The sequence below is a fragment of the Pinus tabuliformis genome, chromosome 3_2 (assembly GCF_031772625.1).
Source record: "Pinus tabuliformis cultivar Carrire ecotype Pingquan chromosome 3_2, CPIR1, whole genome shotgun sequence".
NCBI lineage: Eukaryota > Viridiplantae > Streptophyta > Pinopsida > Pinales > Pinaceae > Pinus > Pinus tabuliformis.
The window spans coordinates 980,565,520-980,593,286 of NC_142302.1; the positions used below are offsets into that span (position 1 = coordinate 980,565,520).

Below are 27,767 nucleotides of genomic sequence, written 5' to 3' on the forward strand. Positions count from 1 at the left end.
AACACACATCTGTGCGGCCCTACTATATTCCTTTTTTCCAGGTTATCACCAGTTAGGAGTTTATTATGGGCCAGGGTCCAGAAGAAGAAATTCACTTTTGGTAGGGCTAGGGGGTCCCAGACATTCTTCCAAAAAGCCGGAGTTTGTCTGCTATTTCTTGAGGCCTGCAATGCTCTGTAACCTGCTGCTGTGGTGTAGACTCCGGACTGACCCCAACCCCATTTGTCTTTCATGGATCTGTTGACAGGGGCTGCTTCCTCCAGCAGATCTTCAAGCAGGGTTTGTTGATGGGATAACCGCGCTGGGACTCCATGGAAATCCCATCCTGCCCAATCTCCACGATGATCCCAATTTCAAAGATCGTATATGGTGTTGACTCCTGCTTGCTTCAGCCAGTCCCTGAGATCAACTATGTCCTCATTATTCTTCAGAGGTTCTTTCCCCATAATATTTTCAAGCCATAGGTGGGTGCGTTTGCCGTTGCCGGGGATCCTGTAAACCTGTTTGTTGAAGAACTTGCTGCTCCTGCAACATAATTTCCACACCTGCGTGCTGTTGACTGTATTTGCGTTCTGAAGATTATGAGGGATTTGTTGGGTATGTACTTAGTGCGCAACAATACACTAACCAGATGGGAGGGCTCGTGGATCAGCTTCCACAAGATCTTTCCTCCCAGCGCTAAATTGACAAGAGCTGGATCTCTAATTTGCAGCCCTCCTTCTGCCATTGTTTTTTTCACCACATCCCAGTTCACCAGATGTATTTTGTTTTCGTTTCCCTTTCCTCCCTGCCACAAGAAGTCTCTGAGCAGTTTGGATATTTGCTCCGACACATTTCTTGGTGCTAGGAGAAACGTTGCCTGATAGATTGGTAGCGCCGACAACATGGCTTTTATTAAAATTACTTTGCCTCCCTTCGTCAGCCAATAGCCTCCCCACGCTGCAATTTTTGTTTTAATTTTCGAGATTATTTCACTCCAAAGCGTTCTTTTATTGGCTCCTGATATGATGGGAAGGCCCAGATACTTGAATCTATCCCAAGTTGCTTGTCCTTTGAATCCGAGGAGAGTGGTTATACCGGAGAGCTCCCTCTAATCTAAAAACAATGATTTTATTGAAGATAATAAATTTACAAAATTAAGCATAAGGAAGTATTTCATATTACCATAGAAAAAGGCCTTATACAAAGATTATTATACACCCTTTAAAAAATAACATTTTGCTAATGATATTTAACAACAATTTTTATATAAATAAATATATGGGTAATGAGTATATTTAACAACAATTTTTATATAAATAAATATATGGGTAGCCATGCCTTTGAAATAAAACATTCATGAACTCTATATAAAGATAACAAAATAAGTGTAACTTCTTAACACAATAGGACAAAAAAAAGTATAAGTGTTTAACTTATTCTCATTCTTATTATACTTCTAACAATTTCAAAATAATAAAGAAGTTAAAACCAATACTCATGGAGATAAGAAGTAGAGTGTTTTTTTATGGAACTCAACGACTTCTAAGGTTTCTTCTCCTTCTTGTAGGTCCAAACTTTCTTTGGGTAACTTGTCAACTTTAAAGTTTTCTTCTCTATAGACATGTGCAAAGGAAATGTGAGAGAAAGGAGATTGTAAACTCCTGACGTCCCGAAATAAAGGTAGAAGCAAGTACTTCCTCAAGGTATAATCTACTTTCATCTATTGAATAATTAAGGAGGAGTCAACTATAATTTGTATATGTGTAATCTTGCTTTCACATGTTAAAGTGAGAACCAACTTGAATGCCATGAGTTCGCTGAAATTGTTTGGCCAATTATGGGTCTACAAGAAATTGGATGATTTGGGGAGAGGATGGCAAGTCCCCCGCCTTCCCACACAATGTTTGCCTTGTGAGGCTACATCAAACATATATAACAATTATTTAGGGATACAAACAAATTAATGGTTATTCTTTATTTATATTCTCCTAATCATAAAATGGTATGAAAATTCGAGAAGAGGAGGATGATTCGTTGTCATTGTTAGGCTTCCTTGTGCTAAGCTAGTAAATCTATGCAAGAGACCCATGTGTTGTTTTGGTCCATGCATATTAAACAAGGATATGCATGATTGAATTGTGAAACCATGTAGTGAGTCACAACATCAAAATGGCGCGATTATGTCATAGTGCCCCAAATTGTGATTGAACGTATTTTGCATTTGTGACACAACACAATATTGGCACTTTGATATCTTTTATATGCATTCGAGATTGATGATTTTATGTTATTCTACACCTCTAAAACATTAATAAAATTTACATATGGATTTTTTTTATTTATTAAGGTAAGGTCTTGATAATTCGAGATAAGTGAAGGAGGCTTAGATAAGCCCCCCTTTGAAGAGATTCAACCCTCCATATCACCATTGCATTGTATATATATTGTAGATTAGTGCATTTTAATTAGGAGATTAGATTAGTCCTTCTCAACCTTAGTCAAGGAAGGACATAAAAGTCCTACCCCTAACTGAACTCTAATCACTAAGTCAACGAAGGACCAAAAAGCCCTACCCCTAACTGAAACCCAATCACCAACTTATCTCTCATAGTTATCTCAAGTTAGATAGATTAGCTTCCGCAAGGTAAACTTTATGAGGAAACCCAAATATTGCTTCCTCACATTCATGGATGACATCCACAATAAACTTGTCAATGTAGACTAGTACACCTCACTCAAAAGATTTGACCTAGGCACTTAATATTATAAAACTAGCTAAATACCCATCAATATTGATAAGAAATTGTTTAACTAACCTTTATTTTATTTTCCATGAAAAAATACTTAAACATACTTTTCCATACTTATGAATACATACAACATAAAATTATAACCAACTTAATCACAAATTAATTTTAAAATCACTACAAATGTTGGAAATGTAATCATCAAGGGATTATGTAAATTATATTATTCGTGATAAAGGTGAAAAACTTATTTAAAAACAAAACAACCAGCATCATAAATCCAAGAAATCACTTAAAAAATGAAACATACATCATATTTAATCTGCTTTTCAATTTTCACATTTTTCTTAAAAAAAAAAAATTCTCCTCACATTCACAGCTTCATACCGTGTTTGAAAAGCTAAAGACTCTTCGAATGTCTTTTCCTCACCTAAAAAGTATTTGAACAGAAATCAAAGTGGCCGAGAAAAAGTTAAAAAAATAAAGAAAAGCTTAAAAAGAGAGTATAGTGGTATAAATAAAGAAAAGCTTAAAAGGAGCGTATAGTGGTATCTTGCCATACCACATTTTCTGATGCCTTTTGCTCTCACCGCCATACGATTCAATTATTAAAGGCCAACACCCAGTCAGTCTGTAAGGTAAAGAAACCAAACAGAGAGAGGGACATTTTATATGTCAATGTAAAATATATGTGTATATGCGATCAAAATTCCACGCCGGTTCACAAGCGTTCGGGGGCTTCGCAGCCAGTTTCTCTCCATTTTTCTCTGTCTTTGGTTTCTGAAATGAAACGCCGTTGAATTTGCCGGGGTTTTGAGGTTTTGGGGGTGTTTTTTCATGGTTGTCCTGTAAGTTTAGCGGCGGAGTCCGGCAGCCATGACGATCGCCAATTTGGTGAAGATTCTGCAGCAGAACGATGGATTGGCGGATCTATCCCTTCGGCTTCATGAAGCTGTGGTGCAGGAGGGTTTGAAGGGCTTGGCCCGGCTTCTGGCAGAGGGCGTCAAAGAGGCCAGCCAAGGGACGAGGGGCTTGCAGCACTGGAGCAATTCGCAGCTTCGAGGGGTTTTGTCTGTTACACAGGCTGTTGTCGCAGCTTGCTACTCTCTGAGAGGTAAGTTTGGCTGTCCGAACCTCTAAAACAGAATAAAGTAGATTCCCCAAAATAGCCAGAGAAATATTGATTAGGATAAATATAGGCAAGGCCACCGTTCCAAAGCATAATAAGGAATATAACAAATCCGAATAACCTAAGAGGTAACGGTATCAAATATTACTTGTCGTATTGTCAACGGGCGTGGATTATGATACTGGGTGTTTTTTTGGGTCGTATTTCATCCTGTAGCTTGCTATGATAGATTGGCCACTGTCAATGGGGGCGATGGAATATCACTTAATGTAGTCAGCTTACAACATTCAAATTGAATTTTTTTGATCGAGAAGCTGCGGTTGGGTTTCACCAAAGCACAAGCACTGCCTACAAGGTGCAAACATATCACCAAGGAGACTCAAACCCTGGTGGGTGGGGCCAATAACAGTTACCTACTTTCTCTGACAACAAGCCTCCTTTGTCAATAATATTCACTCTTGTTATAACGAAACATTTGCCGGAATTGGCATAATGAAATCCTATGATTTGCCGTTAGTTTTCATGTGAAGTTTTCTCTCTCTCCACGAAGGAACGATTTAAATAACAGTATACAAATTATCTCTTATATTTTATATTTGGTCAGGTGGATCCCTTTTATTTTAACAGGAAAGGGTTAAAGTTGAAACTCTTTTACGATATCAAATTTACAATCTGATGACCTTTGGCTTGGAAGCCATGAGTGAGTGTTATTTATTCTGTCAAACACACCTAGAACTTGCCACTGGACTGGACTGTTATCTCCTAATTGGCCACCATTAAACATGTTATTACAGGGATTGAACCTGGGTCTCTGTGAACAATGTTCACTTGATTGACCACAACTGAGAAGTGCAGACTAGCAATTTTTTATCTGGAGGATTGCGTCTCGCTTGTGATTGTACACTACAAATCAGCAATGTCAACCCACCAGAAGAAAACTAGTTACTGAAAAACAAAAAAATAAAAAATAAAAATAATTATCAAAATCTGGCCTGGAATTCAATGTTCACAATTCAAAATCAAACCCTTTGGGGCAATTAATCATTTTACAGGGCAGGATTTCCACATTTGGTAATTTAATGCCCTGCCCTGTCACCATCAATTGCCTCTATACATGTATTCACACATCACCCTGGTTGATCCATATGATTTTCTTCCCATAGTAGTGAGATAGACCAAGCAGAAACATTCTATTCTTCAGGCCTTCTTGCGGCTGATTGCCTCCTCAGAGTACCTCCCAATTAATTATGTTACCAGAAACGGTATCCCAGGGCACTGTTTCTCCCCGACAAAGGATGGTCAAGAAACAGAAACTGTACATAAAAAAGCCATAAATTAAAAAAAATAATGAATTATACAAATTTAAACATTATAAAGTAAATGTAATTTGGTTTATTACACTGGTAAACGTCATCTTGTGTATTACTTCTAGCCCTTGTTTTTGGTTCCATTACAGTTTCTCATTTCTGGTAACCTAAGTAACAGGACACCTCCAAACAGGTCCTGTGTCCCATATCCCATGTGTCAGACACCACATGTTTGGCACGTGTCTGACACATGTTTGGCACGTGTCCTGTTCACAGGACATCTGCCAAACATGTCTGACACATGCCCTCGCTGTGTTGGCCATAAAAGAGGCCTGCTATCCATAAAAGCACGTCTTCCCTTTCATTTGAACTTGTTTAACTCAATAGGTTAGAGCTGTCAAATGTTTTGGAGTGAAGTTGAGGGGTTACTGTGTAGTGTTAGAAGGTATTCCAAGTGTTGTGCAAGTGGATTTGCCCACCAATTTTCAAGTTTTCCTACAGCAGTCCATTGTCTTCATTTCACAGAAATCATGGCTCAATCATCAAGGGTAGCTGGAAAAGGTTATAGGAAAGGGAGGAATGCCCCCATTGATGTTGTTCCTTATCCTTCGTTTTTCTTCCAGGACTGCTAGTGCTTGATCTGTTGGAAGTGGGGCCGCGACAATAGCTTCAAATACTGAAAAAGCATTGTTTTAGCAAGATAATAGGCTTAAGATCAAAAGTTGTATGTTTGAATTTGTATTATCTACATGTAAAATTATAAGCATTTTTGCTTCCAAATTCTTAAAAAAATTGAATCTTTGTTTATATTGCATTTTTGTATTTGTTATATCTATCTATAAGGCATGACAACCCTGGCAGCTGGACATAGGAGACACATTACACACACACACAAAAACTTGGTATATATATAACGAGTTGATTTTATTCCTTATCCTTCATTTTTCTTCCAGGACTGCTAGTGCTCCATCTGTTGGAAGTGGGGCCATGACAATAGCTTCAAATACTGAAAATACATTGTTTTAGCAAGATAATAGGCTCAAGAGCAAAAGTTGTATGATTGAATTTTTATTATCATCATGCAAAATTATAAACTTTTTTGCTTCTAAATTCTTAAAAAAAATTGAATCTTTGTTTATATTTCATTTTTGTATGTGTAATTTACTAATTTGTTTAATCAATCTATAAGACATGACAACCCTGGGAACTGGACATAGAAGACACGTTACACACACGCACACAAAAACTTGTTATATAAATAACAAGTTGATGTTTTTCCTTATCCTTCATTTTTCTTCCAGGATTGTTAGTGCTCAATTGTTTTTGAAGTGGGGCCGTGACAATAGCTTCAAATACTGAAAAATGTTGGTTTAGCAAGATAATAGGCTCAAGAGAAAAAGGTGTATGATTGAATTTGTATTATCATCATGTAAAATTATAAACTTTTTTTGCTTTTAAATTCTTAAAAAAATTGAATCTTTGTTTATATTTCATTTTTGTATGTGTAATTTACTAATTTGTTATATCTATCTATAAGACATGACAACTGTGGCAACTGGACATTGAAGACACGTTATGCACACGCACACAAAAACTTGTTATATATAACAAGTTTTTGTGTGCGTGTGCGTAACGTGTCTTCTTTGTCAAGTTGTCAGGGTTGTCATGTCTTGTGTTTGACACTTGTATTTCTGTGTCTTTTGTCCCCCGTATCATCGTATCATGTGACTTAGCTGGTAACATAGCATATTAAAATGTGAGGGAACTCTGATGGAAGACGACGAGATTCAGGGCCCTGGTCTCCCCTGTCTTCATGCTTTGTGTAGTCCTCGTATACCTCCAGCTTGCTGCTGCTAGGTTGGGGGCTCCTTGTATGTTGTTAAGAGAGCAGAGTCGATGGTCTGACAATTATTTAAAATCAGTAAGTTTTATAAGGGCTAGCCAAAGTTAAGCCTTTAGAAAGATCATGAAAATTCTCCACAAATCAAACCAAAACTATGAGGTATCATATGTTGAGAAATCTAGGGCACAAATAGTTAAAAGATTTCTCTGCTTGATAATTGCTTGTGATATACTTTTGACTTCTTTGCTTATATTCTTCTCTTCTTCTTATTATTATTGGGTTCTTTTCATCAAGGCAATTACCAATATGCACAATAGAAGACAAGTGACACAATATGTAGGCTTGTTAGCCAGGGCCAAAACCTCTCACCTCTTGAGAGGAAAACCCGATCAAAATTCTTCTTCTAGATATTCAATTGATGAGTACCAATACCATGACAGAGACCCTTGACTCTAGTACCCTCCCAAGAACCTTGTCACTAACCTTAATGCGTTGCCTCTTCCCTTCTTTGACTTTCTTCTTGATCTCGAACTGCTCTCCTCGGCTTCCTCTAGAGAAACTTAGTCAGAGTCTCTATCCTTTACACTGCTTCTTCTTGACTTCCTCTAGAGAATTCAATCTCTATGATCTCACTGGCTTCCTCTAGAGAATCTCGGTCTCTAGTCTTGAACTCTATCTTGGTTACCCATAAGAGAACCTCCCTAGCTGACTCCAGGAGTAACTCTCCTTCGCTGACTCTAGAAGAAACTTTCCTTCGCTAACTTTAGAAGAAACTTTCTGTTATGAAACCATCTCAAGAAAAAGATAGAAAAGATAGATCAACGCCTTAAAATTCAGCCTCTTCGAGGGGGCAACCTCCTTTACATTACATAAATGAACAATTCTTGGTTGATACAAATGAAAAGACCTCCTCTCTATATATAGGAGTCTAAGGAGTCATAACATAATCAGAGCTAACTTAACAATAATAATGTAAGGGCACAATAATAACAATAGTGGGCTTCTATGGGGCACAATAGTAACAATATGGGCACTACATGGGTACATCAATATAACAAGTGGGTTGTACTAATAACAATAAGGGGTTACACTAGTAGTATAGGGGCCTAACATGCCCCTCTCCTTCAAAAAGAGTAGTTCTTGATGCTTCTGTATAAAATTCTTGTCCTCCCATGTGGAATCTTCAGCGAGTAAGTTCTTCCACTTGATCAGATACTCTGAAATTGATCGATTTCGTAGCTGTCGAGTTCTTGTTTCTGTGACTGCTCCAGGTTCCAATATGATTTTTCCTTCCTCTTCAATTTCTAGCAATATTGTTTGAATTGGGACCTTTTGCAACTTTTGAATAAGTGGCCATACTTCTTCGTCCTTCTTCCATTCATCCCTTTGCTTCGTTTATCCAATCTGGTTGGATAATAGAAATAACACAAAACAATGTTTCCACATCCTCATCCTTGAAGAGTCTTCCCATTCGGTAAGGTCGCCATTTTTAAAGTGCATGTAGTATTGCCAATGTTTCCTTCTCATAAATAGCTTGCTTGAGATGTAGCAGTAAAAATATCCAATCACCTACATCAAAACATTTTTCACTACAATGTTGATCTACCTGTTGTTTCGTTTGATTTTGCACCAAAGTGGCGTTATCCTTTAAAATTTGGAGAACTTGTTGTTGATGCTCGATGTGATCTTTCACTGCTTGAACCTTTTTCTTCTTGATATGTCCTTCTATCTCTAGAGTTTGAGGAGTGGTAATTTGTTCCAATCCTTTACAAGATATGGTCGGATTCATTTCTTGATGCACGATGCGATCTTTCACTTCTTGAACATTTTTCTTCTTGATATGCCCTTCTATCTTGATAGTTTGAGGAGTGGTAATTTCGACCAATAAATTACAAGATATGGTTGGATTCATTTCTTCTTTCTCAATGTGATCTTTCACTTCTTGCACCTTTTTCTTCTTGATATGCCCTTCTATCTTGAGAGTTTGAGGAGTGGTAATTCTTGCTAATACTTTACAAGATATGGTCTGATTCATTTCTTCTTTCTCTGGGGTGGGGTCTTGGGGTATATCTTCTTTTTTTGATGTTTCTTGATCCTTTTCTTCCTCCTCTTCATATTCTATGTAAAATAATTTATTCTCAGCACACTTATGACCTTTAGTGCATTTGCTATCACAATTGTAACAAAGCCCTTTTTCTCTTTTTTCTTCCAAATGTTGTGGTTAACCTTTGTAGGTTGTGGAAGGCTAGGAGAAACAACACTTCCATCTTTATAGTTGTGAGGGGTATGCTTCCTGGTTTCCATAATTTTACTTTCCACTATGTCACAAAGCCCTTTTACTCTTTCCAATTGTTGTGGTGTTGCTCTAAAGAAGGTTGCTCTTTGTATCCTCATAATGTGCTATCATTTCCTCCGTGAAAATTGACCACGTAGCAAGTTGTTTACGAGAACAAAGCCCTTCATACCATAAAAATTGATCTGGTTCTAAATATGAAGATGCAATACATACCTTTTGTAACAGTGGTACACCATGTAGATCAAAATATTGCTCCATCTGAAGTATCCAATTTATCGGATCCTTGCCATCAAACTTCCTCATCTTGCTTTTTCTTGATTTTAGGAGATCGATATTGAAACGGTTGTAACTCTATACTTTTGGATCTTTTAAGTTCTAAAATTGCGACCTGTAGTAGCCCTCTGTATCCTCTTTCCAATGCCACCAGTCTGATCCAAATTGGATTCTCCAAGAAAGAGTTATGCACAATCTCCCAAGATGACCTGATTATAGACCTTTCCAGAAGAGCGAACTTGTATGAAGTGCCACGTGTCACTGTTTTGACCTTTGGCTCTAAAAACATCTGTAAGAAATTACAATCCGTCTTCTTTATGTACCTTCTTACGAAATCTTAGTATGATGCTTAGAGAGAAAGTTATGATGATTTTCCCCAGGTCACCTGTTGGAATGTAATTCAGGAGTCTGCAAAAAGACCAACTTCCTCAGAGCATATCTCCGCAAATATAGCGCGAAAAGCTCTGAAATTCGGACCTGAGATTCAACGCGATTTCTTCTCAAATGGGTTTGTTTCTTAGCTTCTGAAACGTCGCAGAAAAAAGTTATAGCGAAAATGTCACGATGACCTGTTTGGAGCAGCGAAACCCTAGAATCCAGAGCTCTGATACCAAATTTTATGAAATCAGCTCAAGAAAAAGATAGAAAAGATAGATCAACGCCTTAAAATTCAGCCTCTTCGAGGGGGCAACCTCATTTACATTACATAAATGAACAATTCATGGTTGATACAAATGAAAAGACCTCCTTTCTATATATAGGAGTCTAAGGGGTCATAACATAATCAGAGCTGACATAACAATAATAATGTAAGGGCACAATAATAACAATAGTGGGCTTCTATGGGGCACAATAGTAACAATATGGGCACTACATGGGTACATCAATATAACAAGTGGGTTGTACTAATAACAACAAGGGGTTACACTAGTAGTATGGGGGCCTAACACTTTCCTTCGCTTACCCAGAAGAAACTCTCCTTCGCAGACTCCAAAAGAAACTTTCCTTTGCTGACTCCAGAAGAGACTCTACTTTGTTGACCCAAAAGAATCCTTCTTATCCCTACTTCGCACTTCTCTTTGTAGCCTCTTCTTTGCACTTCTCTTCATCGAATTGCTTGTCGAGTTTCTTGCCTCTAAGTGAGGCAAAGTGTGGTTATTTATACACCTCATCACATGTCCCTTAGGCCGACATGATCGCAAGTAGTTAGGCCGACTTCTTCTAGGAAGTTCTTCCATTGTTGTAGGCCGACTTGAAGAGGATAAGTGACGAGGTTTTGGAGGATATTTTACATAGACAAGTTTGACGTTTTACAAAGTGTAATATGACTTCATTAAATGATAATTCCTCTATCATTTTATGACTAGATGACAAATAATTCCTAAAGACTCTCAATGGGAGTCTTGACTCAAAAATAAAATCTCTTGCACGTGAAACCCGTGAAGCAACCAATACGAAAATTTAATTATTCTTCTTTACATCTCATTACACAAAATCATGATTACATGTCATTATGAAGACTTAACCTAGTTACACTTTTCAACGCTCTCTCTTAACTAGGGAGGTATTCATAATGGTACTTGGTTATTCTCAATTTGAAGAATTCCTCATAAGAAGAATTCACATTGGTAACTCATTTGTATAGCATCATATCAACCAACATTGTCATATGGCAAGGCCTTGACTGACAATTCCATCTCTTCATAAGATCTGAGCTCAATGCTGGCGAGACCAATGATTTATAGACACTCTCATCATTTTCTCTCCCGGAACATACCCCACCTAGGTATTCAGGGTGTGTTCCATCATGACTATTCTTATCTTGGATTCCCAGTCCTAAAAAAATATCGATCCTCTACAGTCACTCTTTTCTTGGATGCCTTATCTCATCCTCAAAGAGTATCAAATGCCAAATAATTACCCAATCCTCCATTCTGTCTTCCCAGGTGAAGACCAGAATGATGTGTCTATCTCTCCCTCTTAAATAGGAAGGACATATTCTAATAAAGGAATGTACTCATTCCTACAAAAGGAATGTAACTAAGCTCCCTCTTGGCTTAGGAGTTTCCAAGTTTCTTCCAAGTAAGAAACTTCTTTTCAGGGTCCCTCTTAACTAGGGATCTACAACAACTCCTTAGGTGGAGATGATGGGACAATCAACTGCTTGAAGAACTCCTCTCTTTTTTGATGTCATGAATTTCTTTTGTTATTGAGTCTTCATCTTTTGGGACTTCTTCATAGGGCACAGACCATCCATCACTTTTATCCATGAGTCAGTCATGTCATCATTCCTTTCATCAGAAAGTGATCCATTAGTTTTCCATCTGGCTTTGCTTCATGTCAAGCTGCTTTCTTCATGCCATATTTTCTGAAAGGATCTTATATCCTTCTATATGGTTTTCCTGGAAGTCATCCACAAATCTTCCCTTTGGCAGTCCTACATAAGCCCATCCAAATATTAGTTCAAAAATAAGAAAAAATCACCTAAATCAAAATTACCTTTGTGATGGTCTTTCATCATTACATCTTCTTGTAGGTATCAACATCTTGCATGCATTTTGACACATCTCCTAAAGATATTCATTGTCAAGGGTCTCCTTCTTTTTCTGACTCCTATCAGAGTCTTCATATCTTTTTGGGAGATATTCTAGTCAACTCTTCTTGGTCTCGGATGTTGAATGCTTTCTACCTTTGTTGCATATTTTATGATCTCTTTCTATATTTCACTCTTCATTCCCATGAACTTCTAATCAGAGTTCCTCAATTGTAGTAAGCTTCCTGATAATTCATATGAGAACATATTATGTTGATTTCATCTAGTGTGACTTATGCCTTTCTGCAATCTTTTAGAGGAGGAGATCCTTTCTTCTTTTGATCATGTTTCCCAAAATAGTGATCATATTATCTGCAACCATATGACATGACTTTCATAATAACCTATGTAAGCATACATACCTCATCTTTCCTTTGGGTCATCCAGACTTCCTGTAGTAGCTTCATTTGAACGAAATAACTTTATCCTTTAGACCTGCTTCATTGTTATGTCATCATACCGTCATTCGTTGAATCCCACGAGTTGGAATTCTTAATGAAACATTTGCTACCTTTTTACATTGGTGAATCCTTTGCTAAGGATTCTATCAAAGAAACTTGAGGATCTTTCATATTTTCACTTGGCAGATGTTTCCTTATTGACTATTGTATGATGATTCCAATTGATGATGACCTCTACTTCTTTCTAAGTATCATTTGAGATTTCAATGAGGTTTCCAAAAGCTCTTATTCTTTGTAATCAATAGAATTTATTCCAGACATTCTTTCTGCTTTCCATGTCATGAGCTCTTACTTCTAATCCTTCTATTATGATGCTATTTTATAATCTGATGCTTCCTATCTTATTTACACTGTTACCTGTCTATACATTACAAGTGAAAAGTACCTTTTCGTGAAGAAGATCATCTCAGTCATAGTAGAGATCTTTTACTTCTTCCTTCTTAAGTTTCTTTGTCTCAGGTTCTTTCACTTCCTCAGTAATATGGGCTTCTTCCCTATGCCTCTTGTCCTTATTACGTTTAGGACAATCTATTATATAGCCCCCAAGTTCTTGACAACCATAGCATCTTACCTTAGCCATGTCCTTCCTTTTCTTTGGAGGACCAAACTTTCCAAATTTCCCTTTTCTTCTTGTCATAGCAGCATATGCTTGATTCTGCTCATTTGATCCTACATCAACTTTTGCCTTCAACCTGGTTTCTTCGATCTTATAGAGTGACCATAGATCTTGAAATGGAGTAGTTTCTTTCTTCCCATATAAACTTGAAGCGAAGTTACCCCACTCTTCTGATTTAGTACCAATGTGGTCATCTCTCTATCAGACATGACTTTTCCTAGCTCTTGTAGTTGATCTCGAATTTCTGAGATCCTCATGAAGTATGAGGTTATTCCTTCTTCCTTGGCAGTACTTACGGAAAACAACTCTACTAGTTTGTCATATATAGCTTTTGCAGTCTCCAACTTTGATACATATGGGATTAGAGAGTCTTTTATAGATTCTATAAGAATCCTCTGGGCTCTCATTTCTTCCTTCATGAATCTAGCTTGTGCTTGAGTATCTTCCTTTGGAGGCCGGGTTATCGACCCCTTGATAGGATCCATGACCTCATTCTCAATAAGATTTACTTCTGTCCTTTTCTTCCATGCAAGGTAATTTGCAGCACCAACCAGTTTATTGCTTTCCTTGCAAAAAGACATTTTGATATTATCAGATATAATCATAGACTTATTTGAGTGATTGTTGCTTGCTTCCTCCTTAATCTTGATGTTGACAAAGGATTTGCTTCTTGAGTGATTGATGACATAGAGCTTGATTCACGATCCTACATAAATGTTTTAGTCTTCCTTCTTGTTTGAAGATGGATTCAAGACTCTTTGCTGGTATAGATTCCTTTGATCTAGGGTTTTGAAGATCTTGACCTTGATGGCTTTTAACTCTGCTACAATCCTTCTTCGAGACTTGATGTCTTCTTGATTGAACGCCCCTTCTTGACTTCAACACCTAAGCTCTGATACCATGTTGAGAAATCTAGGGCATGAATAGTTAAAAGATTTCTCTGCTTGATAATTGCTTGTGATATACTTTTTACTTCTTAGCTTATATTCTTCTCTTCTTCTTATTGTTATTGTGTTCTTTTCATCAAGACAATTACCAATATGCACAATAGAAGACAAGTGACACAATATGTAGGCTTGTCAGCCAGGGCCAAAACCTCTCACCTCATGAGAGAAAACTCGATCAAAATTCTTCTTCTAGATCTTCAATTGATGAGTACCAATACCATGACAGAGACCCTTGACTCTAGTATCCTCCCAGGAACCTTGTCACTAACCTTAATGCTCTGCCTCTTCCCTTCTTTGACTTTCTTCTTGATCTCAAACTGCTCTCCTCGGCTTGCTCTAGAGAAACTTGGTCTCTATCCTTTACACTGCTTCTTCTCCGCTTCCTCTAGAGAATTCAGTCTCTATGATCTCACTGGCTTCCTCTAGAAAATCTCGGTCTCTAGTCTTGAACTCTCCTTCACTGACCCAGAAGAGTACCTCCTTTGCTGACCCCAGAAGAAACTCTCCTACGCTGACTTCAGAAGAAACTTTCCTTCGCTAACTTCAGAAGAAACTCTCCTTCGCTTACCCAGAAGAGATTCTACTTCGCTGACCTCAGAAGAATCCTTCTTATCCCTACTTTGCACTTCTCTTTGTAGCCTCTTCTTCGCACTTCTCTTCACCGAATTGCTTGTCGAGTTACTTGCCTCTAAGTGAGGCCGAGTGTGGCTATTTATACACCTCATCACATGTCCCTTAGGCCGACACGATCAGAAGTAGTTAGGCCAACTTCTTCTAGCAAGTTCTTCCATCGTTGTAGGCCGACTTGAAGACGATAAGTGACAAGGTCTTGGAGATACTTTACATAGACAACTTTGACCTTTTACAAAGTGTAATATGACTTCATTACGTGACAATGCCTCTATCATTTTATGACTAGGTGACAAATAATTCCTAAAGACTCTCAATGGGAGTCTTGACTCAAAAATAAAATCTCTTGTTCACGAAATGCATGAAGCAAGCAATACAATAATTTTATTTTTTCTTCTTTACATCTCATTACATTAAATCATAATTACATGTCATTATGAAGACCGAACCTAGTTACATTTTTCAACATCATATTCATGTTTTTTTGTGTTAGTGTAATGCCTGGGCCATCCTTTTGACTTTTTGCTGGTCCATGCTTTTCAACATGTTCTGCTCATGGAAAAATATTTGAAGCTTGTTTCCTCGTATAAAATGATCAGAAACGACTCCCAATGGATGGCTTAAAAGGATGCTCTGCAAAAGAACCTTAAATCATGTTTGAAATGAATAAGCCATGCAGTGCACTGTGTACAATCTGTATCTGCATATTGATCTTCTATTTTTATCAGTTCAACCATATTACAAGTAGATAATACGACAGGGAAATTGGAATTAATAGAATTGTTAAAGGTGACATCTAGCAAAAACTTAACGGTATGAAAGAAGTGATTTTGAAGTTTATCTTGGTTGATTTGCTCGCACACAATAGAAGTGGCCCTCAAGCTCTTTGTATTTGTATTTGGATTCTAAACAATATTGTTCCCAAGTGTAGATAACCAGTTTGTCAGAATAATAATTAAACTGTAAATGATAATTGGGAAGTAATACAACTGTCAGAAGGGGTTACTCTCAATGGAAGATTTAATAGGATGCAGTGTGAAGCAGCTAGTTTTAACCTTCACCCATCTGTGGGTGAGGGAGGCTCTGGATCATGACCTTGATCAACAGGCTCCGGGGCAGGTATTTTATTCTCATATGCTCGAGCCAAGGTTGCATGGAGTGGGAACATCATTATTTTCCAAAAAATCCCTGGGAGTGAAGCGTCCTGGGGGCGGGAACATCTACTTTCTATACTTTTTTGCATGTGGAAAATACTCTTTATATTCTATATGAGGAATATGTATGTTTCGGTCCATTACATCATAGGTTCGAAGCCATTTCATCAAAGCTCGTCATGTCACTTATGGGAATTGAACCTGGGTGGAGAGGGTCCCAATTATTCCTCCCTACCACCCGAGATAAACCCCAATGACATCTCTCTCTTTCTATATATGTGTGTGTATTATCTTGCATTTATACTCAAAAACAAATCCAGATGTGAAAATAGTTGCAGAATATATGAAACTGTGTATATTTGTACATTAATGATGATATAAATGGCATCTGTAGTACATAAATGATTTATTATTTGAGCATCAACCATCTGGATTCTAGCAATTACAAACATACAATATTTTAAACCACATAAAATAAAGTAGACCATTAACTTATGGAATGAATTAGGTTATTTAGCAACTATCAACAATAACATGACCATGTTTACAAAATAGGCCATCTGCACGCCAGCGTATGAAGACTGAAAGGTCTAGTCATTCCAAACAATAAACTAAGCTAGTTGCTGAACACCTATCTACATAAGAAGTGTTCACCAATTCTGAAAGCACCCATGTTGCTAAATGTTGTAGCTGTGGGGTAGCAACACCATACATATTCCACCACTCCTTGACAAGCATTGTTCCACCATCGCTTATCTCAGGATCCTCATCATTAGTATTATCCTTCATTCCTCTTGTCCAACCTTTGCCTTTACCTTGATCCTCTAGGGACATGTGTTGACACCACCTAATTTTGATGAAACTGCCTCTAAGCCAAGCCTTAAATTATGGTAGAAAAAGCTCAACATGTCTGATCAATGATTTTTAGCTGAGTGAAAACTGCATTTTTGCTAAGGCCATGACAAAGGAGTTCAACAATCAACACCACCAAAATTGCACTACATATTGGGCTTGGTGCTCTTGATTAAATTCTAATCACATACCCTCATACATGATAGAATCCAATGGAAATGCTGCAATGCCATTGATCCTGAAATCCTAAAAACTATTAAGGATGCAGAATTTTGAGTGGGATATGAAATGCTATTTTCTCTATGTAAAGTCCGATATGGTTGAAGCCACTCTCAAACATCCTAAAACAATTAATTGTAATGTTAAAACTTAAAAGTTTAAGTAAAAGTTGGCATTTCCTTTATCTTTAAGAATTTAACATTAGCATTAGGGATTGTCTAGGGAGTGCCTTGGGAGCATGCTCCTTGGCTCCAGGAATGTCCTTGGGAGTGCAACACTCCTAAATTAGTTTGGAGTGTGCCCAAAATGTCTGGATCATCGTCCTGGATTTTGGGAGTGTGCTTCTGAGCAGTGTTTTCAGAAATGGCCGAGTCGACTCCGACTCGGCTGAGCTAGACGGAGCCAAGGCTTGGCAGGGTTGGTTCGGTGGGTGAAACAGAATGGCTGGCCGGTTTGTTACTGAGCTGGCCGAGCCGGTCACTGACTCGGCTGTCTCGGTAACAAACTGGCTGGCGCGGTCACTGTTGTGCATTAGCAATTTTGAAGGATTGAAGCCTTGAATCTTTCAGTCCTCGGCTCTTTGAAAAAGATCCTGAAGCACATTTGTCAAAATCTGTTCCGCCTCCTACTCATCAACAGCTGGGTTGTTGTTTATTGCATATTTATAGCCCTAGGGCCTAAAGTAATCTATCACTGTGAGAAAGTTTTGAAAATTACAAGGCCGTAGTATGGTTATCCTAGTGGCATGAATTAGAAAACTGAAACAATGCATTGAGCCATACAATGTTTTTAAAAAGGCAAACGTTGTGGCAATGGACTAATAGGTACATATTTACCGTTGATTGTTCTGGAGTTTGACCAGAATTAAATCAAGCGTTTGAGACTTCATTAGGGGCAGATTTCCTAAAATCATCTCCAGCAGTCTAGGTAGAAGCATGAGACAGACCGTCCTGTAGCAAAGGCACAAATTTGAAGACCTCTGTTGATTAGTTCATTGGCTTATCCTTTGGGAAGCTATGATTGGTTGCAGAGAATTGGTATTATTGTTGTTGTTGTCTAGTGATTGTCCTTGGGCTGAGGCAGAAAAGAATCCTGGCATTGGTGGCTAAGTATGAACTTTCTATTGGACAGTGCACTGGGTGCCATTTTGATATAATGGATATATTCATGAGCCTACTTTGATCACATGTTGTCTTCTCTCTATATTCTAAAGCTCTGTGTTTGGAAACATGAATGAAAATCTTTAAAATTATGTTTTTTATAAAATAATAAATATTTAATGTATTTTTTACAACGTCCGAGTCATTGAAATCAAACCGGTCGAGTCAATACTGAGTCAGAGTCAGAGTCAGAGTCGGAGCCGACCCTCGGCCGTTTTCGATCCGGAGTCGGAGTTTTAAAACATTGCTTCTAAGTGCTTCTGCTTGGAGTGTGGTTCCAGGGCAGGAGCATGGTGGGGGGATGCTTCTTGTAACCTTGGATCGAACCCTTCCTGGGTCTTCTTCTGATGAATATGTTTCTTCAGCAATACCAACTGTTTCTTTAATGGGTTCTTAATCCACCCTAGCTAATCCTTGTTTTAAAGTTTAAACAATGTTATGTGCAAAGTTGTTTAGTTTGAATAATTTTCCTTGCAAATTTATAGGGATTGAATACAATTTCAAAAACTGTACTCAGTGAGTAAACCATAACATAACAGGATACAGTTTGGCGCAAGTTTGAATTTAATCTTAAACTGCCTCTTAAAAGTGGCCTTTAGACAGGGTATACAGATGGGGAATCCTGTTTTTTTCTTATCAGTGTATTCAATTGAAAACAAAAAGACATGAAATTAATAAGTATTGTTCTAACTTCTAATTTGTTATGTAACAGATGATGATGGGACATCTTTGGTTGTGAGGATATTTGAACTAGCAGTTGAGTTTTGCATCTGTTTTCTGGAGAATTACGCATTGAGATGGCCAACTCCTGATGAACAGGTTTGTTGCTTTTAACTTAATTTCTAGCTTCTATTATTTTCTGTTAATATGTCTTCTCACTTCTGCTTTGGAGTGTTTCTGCTTCAGTATAATATACATAAAATTGAAAAAGGTCAATCTCAGTTATTTTGAGTCCAAGTTTAATAGAGTGATTGAGATGTGCAATAAACGTCACATTAAGATTAAGTGACCTTTATAGATAAACAAGGTGTCATTAATCTAAGGTGCTTACGTCAAGTGGGTAGCGCAACTACCTACTGAATGAATGAAAGGTGTCCTGACTCCTAACCCCTATCTCAATTTATGAAATGACATGGGTTGAATGATGGCTTAACCATACCATCTTAATCATGATGCCATGAACAGATCCATCGTGCATAATTTCATTTGTTCTCATTTAGATTTATAATTATCAGTTGAATATTTCCCATAGGAAACAATAATTTGCTACATTGCTTGGATGCCACTCAGTTGGATACTTGGGGATGAATATGCTTTTATCTTTTTTATTCATTGCATGGACTTCGATCTTTATTAGGTTCATTTTCAATCCTGGGCTATATCATTAATATCTGCATGATCTTGGTGTTTTTACTGACTGGCATATCATGGTTGACAAAAAGTTTGGCTGACTTTTTTTTTGTGTGCTTTTCCTTTTCTTTGATCAGCGATGGAATGCATATAGGCTTTAGTTTCTTCTGCATATAGGCTTTAGTTTCTTTTGTGGCTTTCGTAATCTTGTTTGCTTCCTTTTTTCTTTATGAATGTCATTGTATCTACTGGTCCAACACAAGATGTCGTATTTGTCTTTTTGTTAAAGCATTTCATTTGAATTGGCAGGAGTCTGTATTACAGCTTCTTGAAATGCTAGTCATAGATGGAAGGGCTAGAGAGTTGGCATTATCAGATTTAAAGCCAGTGCAGAATTTGGAGGAGTGTTTTGCTGTGAATTCTTCTGATCTTGAATCAGAGGAATTAAAGAGGACCATAGAATGTACTTCACAAGGTAATGACCTTTCTTGCATCGAACATATTTAATTATCTGAGCATTTCCTATTTGGATGGTCTTTTCAATCAGATTTGTGGTTAGAGTCTGTTTTCTAAGAAGCTATTTTTATTGTACCAAACCTGCTGAGACAATCTTTATATCTTTTGTTTTATGTGATCATGGAAAAGACCATATATGGATAAAGGGAGGACAGTCAGTAGAGAATGCCATTGTTGTTTTAGCCAATGAAGGACTTCACTTGGATGGTGAACAACCAATAGATCTACAAGGGTCTACTTTCTGGAAGAATGACAGTGATGTGATATGTCTTGCACAACATTATGCAATAACCCATCTTGGGTGCATCTTGCGAGTGGTGGTTCTTTGTAGAGAATTGTTGCGTTCTCTTCAGCTGACTGAGGAAAGCTCAGATGAGAAAGTTCAGTCAAGGATAGCTTTGATTACAAAGCTTTTGAAACTTCTTGTTAGCCTTACAAAGGCGACAACTTTTGTTGTATCAAGTAACCAGTTACTGATAAATATTAGTGAAGTGGCTGGTCTTTTGCCTGGCTTGTTTAAGATGAGCTTTGAAACTGTCAATCATGATCCTGTGGATGTGGAGAACAATCTAGATCATCAACTGTCACTTATTTTGGAAACTTTCTTGCAGTTTGTTCATGATGTGGTTTTGGATGATACCATTTTTGAGAACATACGCACATTTATTCTTGCTGCTTTATTGGACATCTTGGATGGAAGAATGTGGAGGTATGAGAGACATAATACTGTTCAGAAGCTTCCTTTGGTTTACAAACCTGAGGTTATTATTAATATTTTGAGATTTGCTCGGGACAGTGGATCACAGAACTGTAAAAAACTTCATTGGAAACAAACAAGTCAGGGTGGTCATGAAGGAGATGGGGTTGTAGACTTAACTTCTACTGCTTTGTCCTGTAACCTTCGCTCACAACATTTTGCCTTAATTGGTGAGCGCAGCAAGGAGAATCAATTGAGTGTTATATTTCCACAGACAGGTCACTGGCTAGAGGATCTAATAGCTATTGCAAGTTTTTTGCATGCACAAGGAGTAAAAACAAGGCCCAGGGGGGATAAGTCGTGGCCAACTGCTAGCAAGGATGGGCTGGGAGTAAATGATGCAGAGTCTGCAAGTGGTCATGAAGATGATGCACTCTTTGGAGATCTGTTTTCAGAGGCTGGCAGGCAAGTAGCTACGTCTGATGGACATGAACAGCCCTGCCCGACAAATGACAGTGTTTCTGACTCCAATATACCTTTACAAGGAGCTGTTGAAGTGCTTAGCTTTCTTAAAGAGTGCATTTTTTCTCCAGATTGGCATTCTTCTATCTACAAAGAAGCCTGTCACCAACTTAATGAAGAGCATGTCAGTGCTCTTTTACAAATGTTACAGCCACAGCTTTCAGTTGCTGATGAAAGAATGGAGGGGGCTGGTGCTTCAGATGTGCCTTATGAAAAACACTTCCTTGAACATTTTCATAAAGCATGCCTTAACCTGTTACATGAACTTGTTATGAGGCATGCCTTATGCAACAAACTTGAAGAACACCTAGTAAATGAAGTTCTGAAGGTAGAGGATGGGAGGTTTGTTTATACTGATGATGCTCTTGTTCTTGTAGCTCGCATTCTTATTATAAGGAAATCCACATGGTCCAGTTTGGGTGATGACTCTTTGAGATTTAAAATCTGCAGAGGCTACACAGGTTTTATTGTTGAGAAAGTGAAAGCTACATATTCAGTGTGCTTAAATATGCAAGAAGTATGTGCAAGTCTTCCATCCCTATTTCATTTGGAAGTTCTTCTCATGGCTTTTCATTTTTCGAATGTGGTTGAAAAAATCAAAATGGCAGAGAATATTTTTTCTGCCCTCAGCAATGTAAGTTGTCCTCCATTGGAACTCAACAGCCTGCAATTAGCTTGCTGGTCTTTTCTCATTTCAAGATTGATGTTGATTCTCCGGCATATGATTCTCCACTCCACCACCTTCCCATCCTGGCTGATGTTCAATATAAGAAATAAGTTAATACAGATCACACAAGGAGGCACCTTTCGGCTGCACACAGGAACAGGCTGCTTGGAATCATGGGTATATCATGTGGTACAAAGTGTTATAAATGTGAATGAGGGAGTCACAGAAGAGCATGGAATGGCTGACATCTTTCAGCAACTGATTGATGTTAGTGGGGTTCATAATTGGGGTATTGTAGAACACAAAGTTCTTCAGGATCTGGGTTTAAATTGGTCTGATCTCTATTCGGTTATTTGTCGTATTTTGGATGTGTGGCAGAGTAGGGAAGCTTCCCAAGTGCATGAGCTTATACTTGAAAGGTATTGTTTTGTACTTGGATGGATCACTCTATCCGATATTGATGTTAAGGAAGTTGCTGCTCTGCCATGGAGTGCTGAATTGGGTAGAGACAAGTTGCTTGGAACTGAATACTTCATAAGTTTTAGCCGAATTCTGTGCCATAATGTTCATTTTGGCCATACAGGGGATCTATCACAGCTGGAAAATATTGTTGTAGATATATTCTCTCAGCTTCAAACATTATACAAAGAACATGGTGTAAAGGAAAGGGGTTGGTTATTCTTAAGGCACAATGCATGGCTGTCTTTAGTTTTATCATTGCTCCAGGCAGGTCTGTGGAAAGTGTCTCTGAGAAAGAGCCCAGTTTCAAGAGAGGATGCTTTTTGGATAGAGCAGACGTCTAAAGATACTTCATTACTTACACTTTGTGAGCAGTTAGTTTTTCGTGTATTGGAGGATGGAAAAGCAAGCTTTTTGCTGAAAATTTTGACATCCCTTTTGAGCATGCATGTGGGGGCAATGAGAAAAGTTGTAATTTTTGTTCTTGATGGAAAAGGATGTGAAGGCAATGCACAATTTTCACTAAATTTGCTGCTTCAGGCAGGTTTGGACAAGTCAAAGCAGGAAGAGTTGTTGGGGAAGCTAGGAGCTAGTTTTAAGCTTATAGAGTCTGTACTTGGCACTGTAACAAAGTTAAGAGGAGTTGTTAGCAAAGAAAACACAGGGAACCTGAACAAACTTTTTCTGAGCTCCTCATTGCATGGTTTCCCATCACATGTTCATTCAGGGAGTGCAACCATGGTCTCTTCTACCCTTTCTGTTGAGGGATTTTTGTATACAATTGAGCAATTTTTCAGAGCAAGGGATGCATTAGGGGGGATTGAGGTGGATGCAGAAATTTTCAATAGTTTGCTTGACATCATAATGATGATAATGTCTGACAGGCTATTTGAGGGTATACATGACAAATGTAGAGTCTTGTTCAATAATTTAATTCCCTGTATGGAAGAGAGATGTATTTATAGTGATCTATTTTTGCTGAAGCACATGGAAAGTCTGGTAAAAGAAATGAACTCAAGTAAGGAGATTAACTTATCTATCAAAGAGCATCTACTTACAAATGCAATTGATACGTTGGAATGCCTGAGAACATATTCTAGTAAAGTCATTCTGCTTAAGTTTTATTTGGGGAACACTGAGGACTCATCGATGTTGAACCAATCCAATAAGTTCCGGGATTTTCTTGGAGACCATGGTAACTTTTTACCTTTAATTGATGCGTTGGATGGATGCCATAATGAATCAGTAAATACAAAGGTGCTACAGCTGTTTGTCAATCTTTTAACAGGTGATCCGAGTTATATTAACCTGAAGCACACCTTGCAAGAAAAGTTATTATTGATGGATTCATCTTCTTTGTCTACATGGCTGGAAAAAAGGCTGCTAGGATGTACTGTTCAATCAGCTGTGGGTAATTTGCCAACAGGAGTCTCTAATTCAGCAAGAGATTATGCTGTTGCTTTCATAAATGCTCTGGTGTTACCTCCATCTGATTCAAAATCAAGAGAACTATGTGATCACATTCTTGATGCATTGCTTGTGGGCTTAGAGAAGGCATTCCTGTCATTCGATGTTCCTACTGCAAAAGCATATTTCAACTTTGTGGTTCAGTTGGAAAATGGTGAGCCTACAATAAAGCCTCTGATCAAGAGAGCAATTGATATGGTGGTCAAGTTGTCTGCTGATGAAACCCACCTTGAAGGTTTGAAGTTCATCTTGGGTTTTCTGGTTTCTGCATTGGGTGCATATGGTGCTAACAAGCATGTTTCTGAAAAATCAACGGAGAAGCCTTGGTCAAACACTAGTTCTAGCAATGATTCTGCTAGCTGTAAGTTGAAGTCTAATGTTCCTAGAAAGAACTCAGAGGCTTTGGTCAATCCAGTCAATCAGGGAGTTCATTCTACTGCAATTGAGTGTGATGCCACATCAGCAGAGGATGACGAGGATGATGGCACATCTGATGGAGAATTGGCTAGTATGGACAAAGAAGATGATGATGAGAGTAACAGTGAACGGTCACTTGCATCAAAAGTTTGTACATTCACATCTAGTGGGAGCAACTTTATGGAACAACATTGGTACTTCTGCTACACATGCGATCTGACTGTTTCTAAAGGGTGTTGTTCTATTTGTGCAAGGGTGTGCCACAGGGGTCATAGAGTTGTTTACTCTCGTTTAAGCCGTTTCTTCTGTGATTGTGGAGCAGGAGGAGTAAGAGGGACAAGCTGCCTCTACTTGAAGCCTCACAAGTATGTTTCTTCCAGCACTACATCATTGAGAGGGGCTAGCAGTGTTGAACCATTCTTGCCTCTTCCAGATGAGAGGGACCATCTCCAGCCATCTGACAGTGACTCTGATCTTGAGGATGATGGTTGCATGGAGAATGAGAAACCATTCAAGTTATCTATCCCTAAAGAGGAAGAGGATGGGTTGCTATCACTTTTTATGGATATGGATATTGAAGGCCATGTTTTGATGTTATGTAGACAACTTCTACCTAGTATTAATGTGGCTAGTCATTCAGTATTATCAAAAGATGAGAGGATAGTTTTGGGTGATGACAAGGTTTTGTCTTACAATTCAGATCTTTTGCAATTAAGGAAGGCATATAAAAATGGATCTCTGGACATGAAGATTAAAACATAATATTCTAATGCAAGGGAACTTAAATCACATCTTTCTAGTGGCTCTATTGTCAAATCTCTGCTTACTATAAATAGCAGAGGCAGGCTTGCAGCAGGAGAAGGTGACAAAGTAACAATATTTGATGTGAAGCAACTTATTGGACAGCCAACTGTTGCGCCTGTGACAACAGACAAGACTAATGTGAAGCCTCTTTCCAGAAATTCGGTTCGCTTTGAACTAGTTCATCTCGTTTTCAACCCTATAAATGAGAACTATTTGGCTGTAGCTGGGTATGAAGAATGCCAAATTCTCACTTTCAGTTCTCGAGGGGAAATAACAGACCGTCTTGCAATTGAGCTTGCTTTACAAGGTGCCTACATCCGACAAATAGCCTGGCTTCCTGGTTCTCAGGTTCAACTCATGGTGGTCACCAACAAGTTTGTGAAGATCTATGACCTGTCCCAAGACAACATTAGCCCTATGCATTATTTTACATTATTGGAAGATTCGATCATAGATGCAGTATTGGTGCCCATCTTACGTGGCCGGCTAGTTCTTATTGTACTATCACAACATGGTATATTGTATAGGCAACAAATAGGAGTAGAAGGTTACACTGGAGCTCAAGTTTTGACAGAGACTATCCAGGTCCAGGGTAGAGAAGTGCAGTCAAAAGGTATATCTCTGTGTTTCACAGCAGACTACAGATTACTTTTCCTCTCTTATCATGATGGTTCAACTTTGATTGGACAATTGAATCCGGAAGGCACTTGTATTAGTGAAGTATCAAGTGTTCTTGAGGGTGATCAAGATGGTCAGTTAAGGCCTGCTGGGCTACATCACTGGAAGGAGTTGCTTGATGGCAGTGGTTTTTTTGTCTGCCTGTCTAGTTTAAAGTCAAACTCTCCACTCACTGTGTCTCTTGGTCCTACGGAACTTTCTGCACAACTTCTGCGATTGTCTGGAAATTCATCTTCTCCATGGGTTGGCACTGCAGCTTACAGGCCTCTCTCTAAGGACAACAATACTGCTCTTTTTTTACATGACGACGGTAGTTTGCAGATATTCTCGTTTGGAATGGGCAGTGGAACTCGAGGATTGGAGTTACTAAGACATGATTGCAGTAATAAATCAGAGCAGGTGAAAAAGCTAGGTTCTGGCATCCTCAGCAATACAGAAAATGCTGGGCTCAACCCAGAATTTCCACTGGATTTCTTTGAAAAGACAACTTGCATTACTACAGATATTAAGCTAGGAGGTGATGTTATTCGAAACAGCGATTCAGAAGGTGTTAAGATGAATCTAGCATCAGAAGAAGGCTTCTTAGAGAGCCCCAGCCCTACTGGATTTAAGGTTTATGCACTTTTTCTTCAATCATATTTTTTTGTTATAATAATTAAATCATGGTTTGCCTTGATTTGGGTAGCTCATGTTTTTCCATTGAAGGGGAAGTTCTTTGATGTTAGTGCAGTATGAATGAAAGTAGTTGTAAAATTAGACACATGAGCATATTTTGGTCAAGAGTTATGGATACCTGTGCTGATTTGTCTATGATTTCATATTTGCAGATAACTGTGTTTAATTCCAATCCAGACATTGTAATGGTAGGTTGCCGTGTTCATGTGGGAAATACATCAGCAAGTCACATTCCTCGTGAGCTTGCTATCTTTCAGAGGGCCATAAAATTGGAGGAGGGAATGCGATGCTGGTATGATATACCATTTACAAATGCAGAAGCACTTTTGGCTGATGAGGAATTTACATTAACAATTGGTCCAACATTTAATGGTTCCTCTCTGCCCAGAATAGACTCATTAGAAGTTTATGGTCGAGCTAAGGATGATTTTGGTTGGAAGGAGAAACTTGATGCAGTGCTCGATATAGAGGCACATACATTGAATGGAGCAGCTGGAACTACAGGAAGAAAACAAAAAAGCATGCAAACTGCTTCTATTTGGGAACAGGTAATTGCAGATGGTCTTAAACTTTTGTCTGGGTACTACTCTTTATACAGGATGAAAGTGGGTGCAGATTCTGTGGAAACTGGGCTAGACTCAGGTAGAAGAAAGTTCCAACCATTCTTGGAGACAATATTCCAAAGTGATCGGCAACAAATTCTGCAGTCAGCTGGCCGTCAAGTGCTGCAAGCTTTGTATCCTACAAAAGAAATATACTATCAGGTATCCTTTTCACATTGTTAGTTCTTAAAGAACTGAATCATTGAGAGGAACAGAAAAGCTTATATTGTTCCATATAACTTTGGTTCTAATGTGGATTTCATTTAGTTGTTGTTCAGGTAGAAGATACAATGTGACTTGCTGGAGTTCTGAGAACTTGTCCATTCCTTGCAGTTTGGTTCTAATGTGGATTTGGACTAGTTGTTGTTCAGGTAAAAGATACGATGCGACTTGCTGGAGTTGTGAGGACTTGTCCATTCCTTGCTTCTAAAGTAGGAGTTGGTGGTGCAACAACTGCATGGGTAACTCAAGAATTTGCAGCACAGATGCATGCGGTTTGCAAGATTGCGTTGCATCGACAGGCTAACCTGGCTGCATTTTTAGAGAATCACGGTATTCTTTCTGTTACATCTCTCTGTGGTATTGTTTGTTTCTTCTTATTCAGAGGTAAACTGTCTTTGTTTTTAACTGCAATTTCTATTTTTTATCACTCTATAGTTTCTCTGAACTGCTACTTCTCTTGTACTATCGAAGGTTGAGTCTCT

General features: G+C 38.3%; 1 protein-coding gene across 1 annotated transcript in view; it reads left to right on the forward strand.

Annotated features, from left to right (window-relative positions):
- The first annotated feature begins 3,350 nt into the window (after nt 1–3,350).
- The window catches only part of LOC149183898 (auxin transport protein BIG-like), a 58,029-nt gene continuing 33,612 nt past the window's right edge, over nt 3,351–27,767 (forward strand). Inside the window, 6 exon segments of the mRNA XM_089417305.1 lie at nt 3,351–3,843; nt 18,922–19,028; nt 19,869–20,034; nt 20,205–26,398; nt 26,614–27,225; nt 27,435–27,615. Coding sequence (XP_089273431.1) covers nt 3,606–3,843; nt 18,922–19,028; nt 19,869–20,034; nt 20,205–26,398; nt 26,614–27,225; nt 27,435–27,615 — 7,498 coding nt within the window. The 5' untranslated portion in view covers nt 3,351–3,605.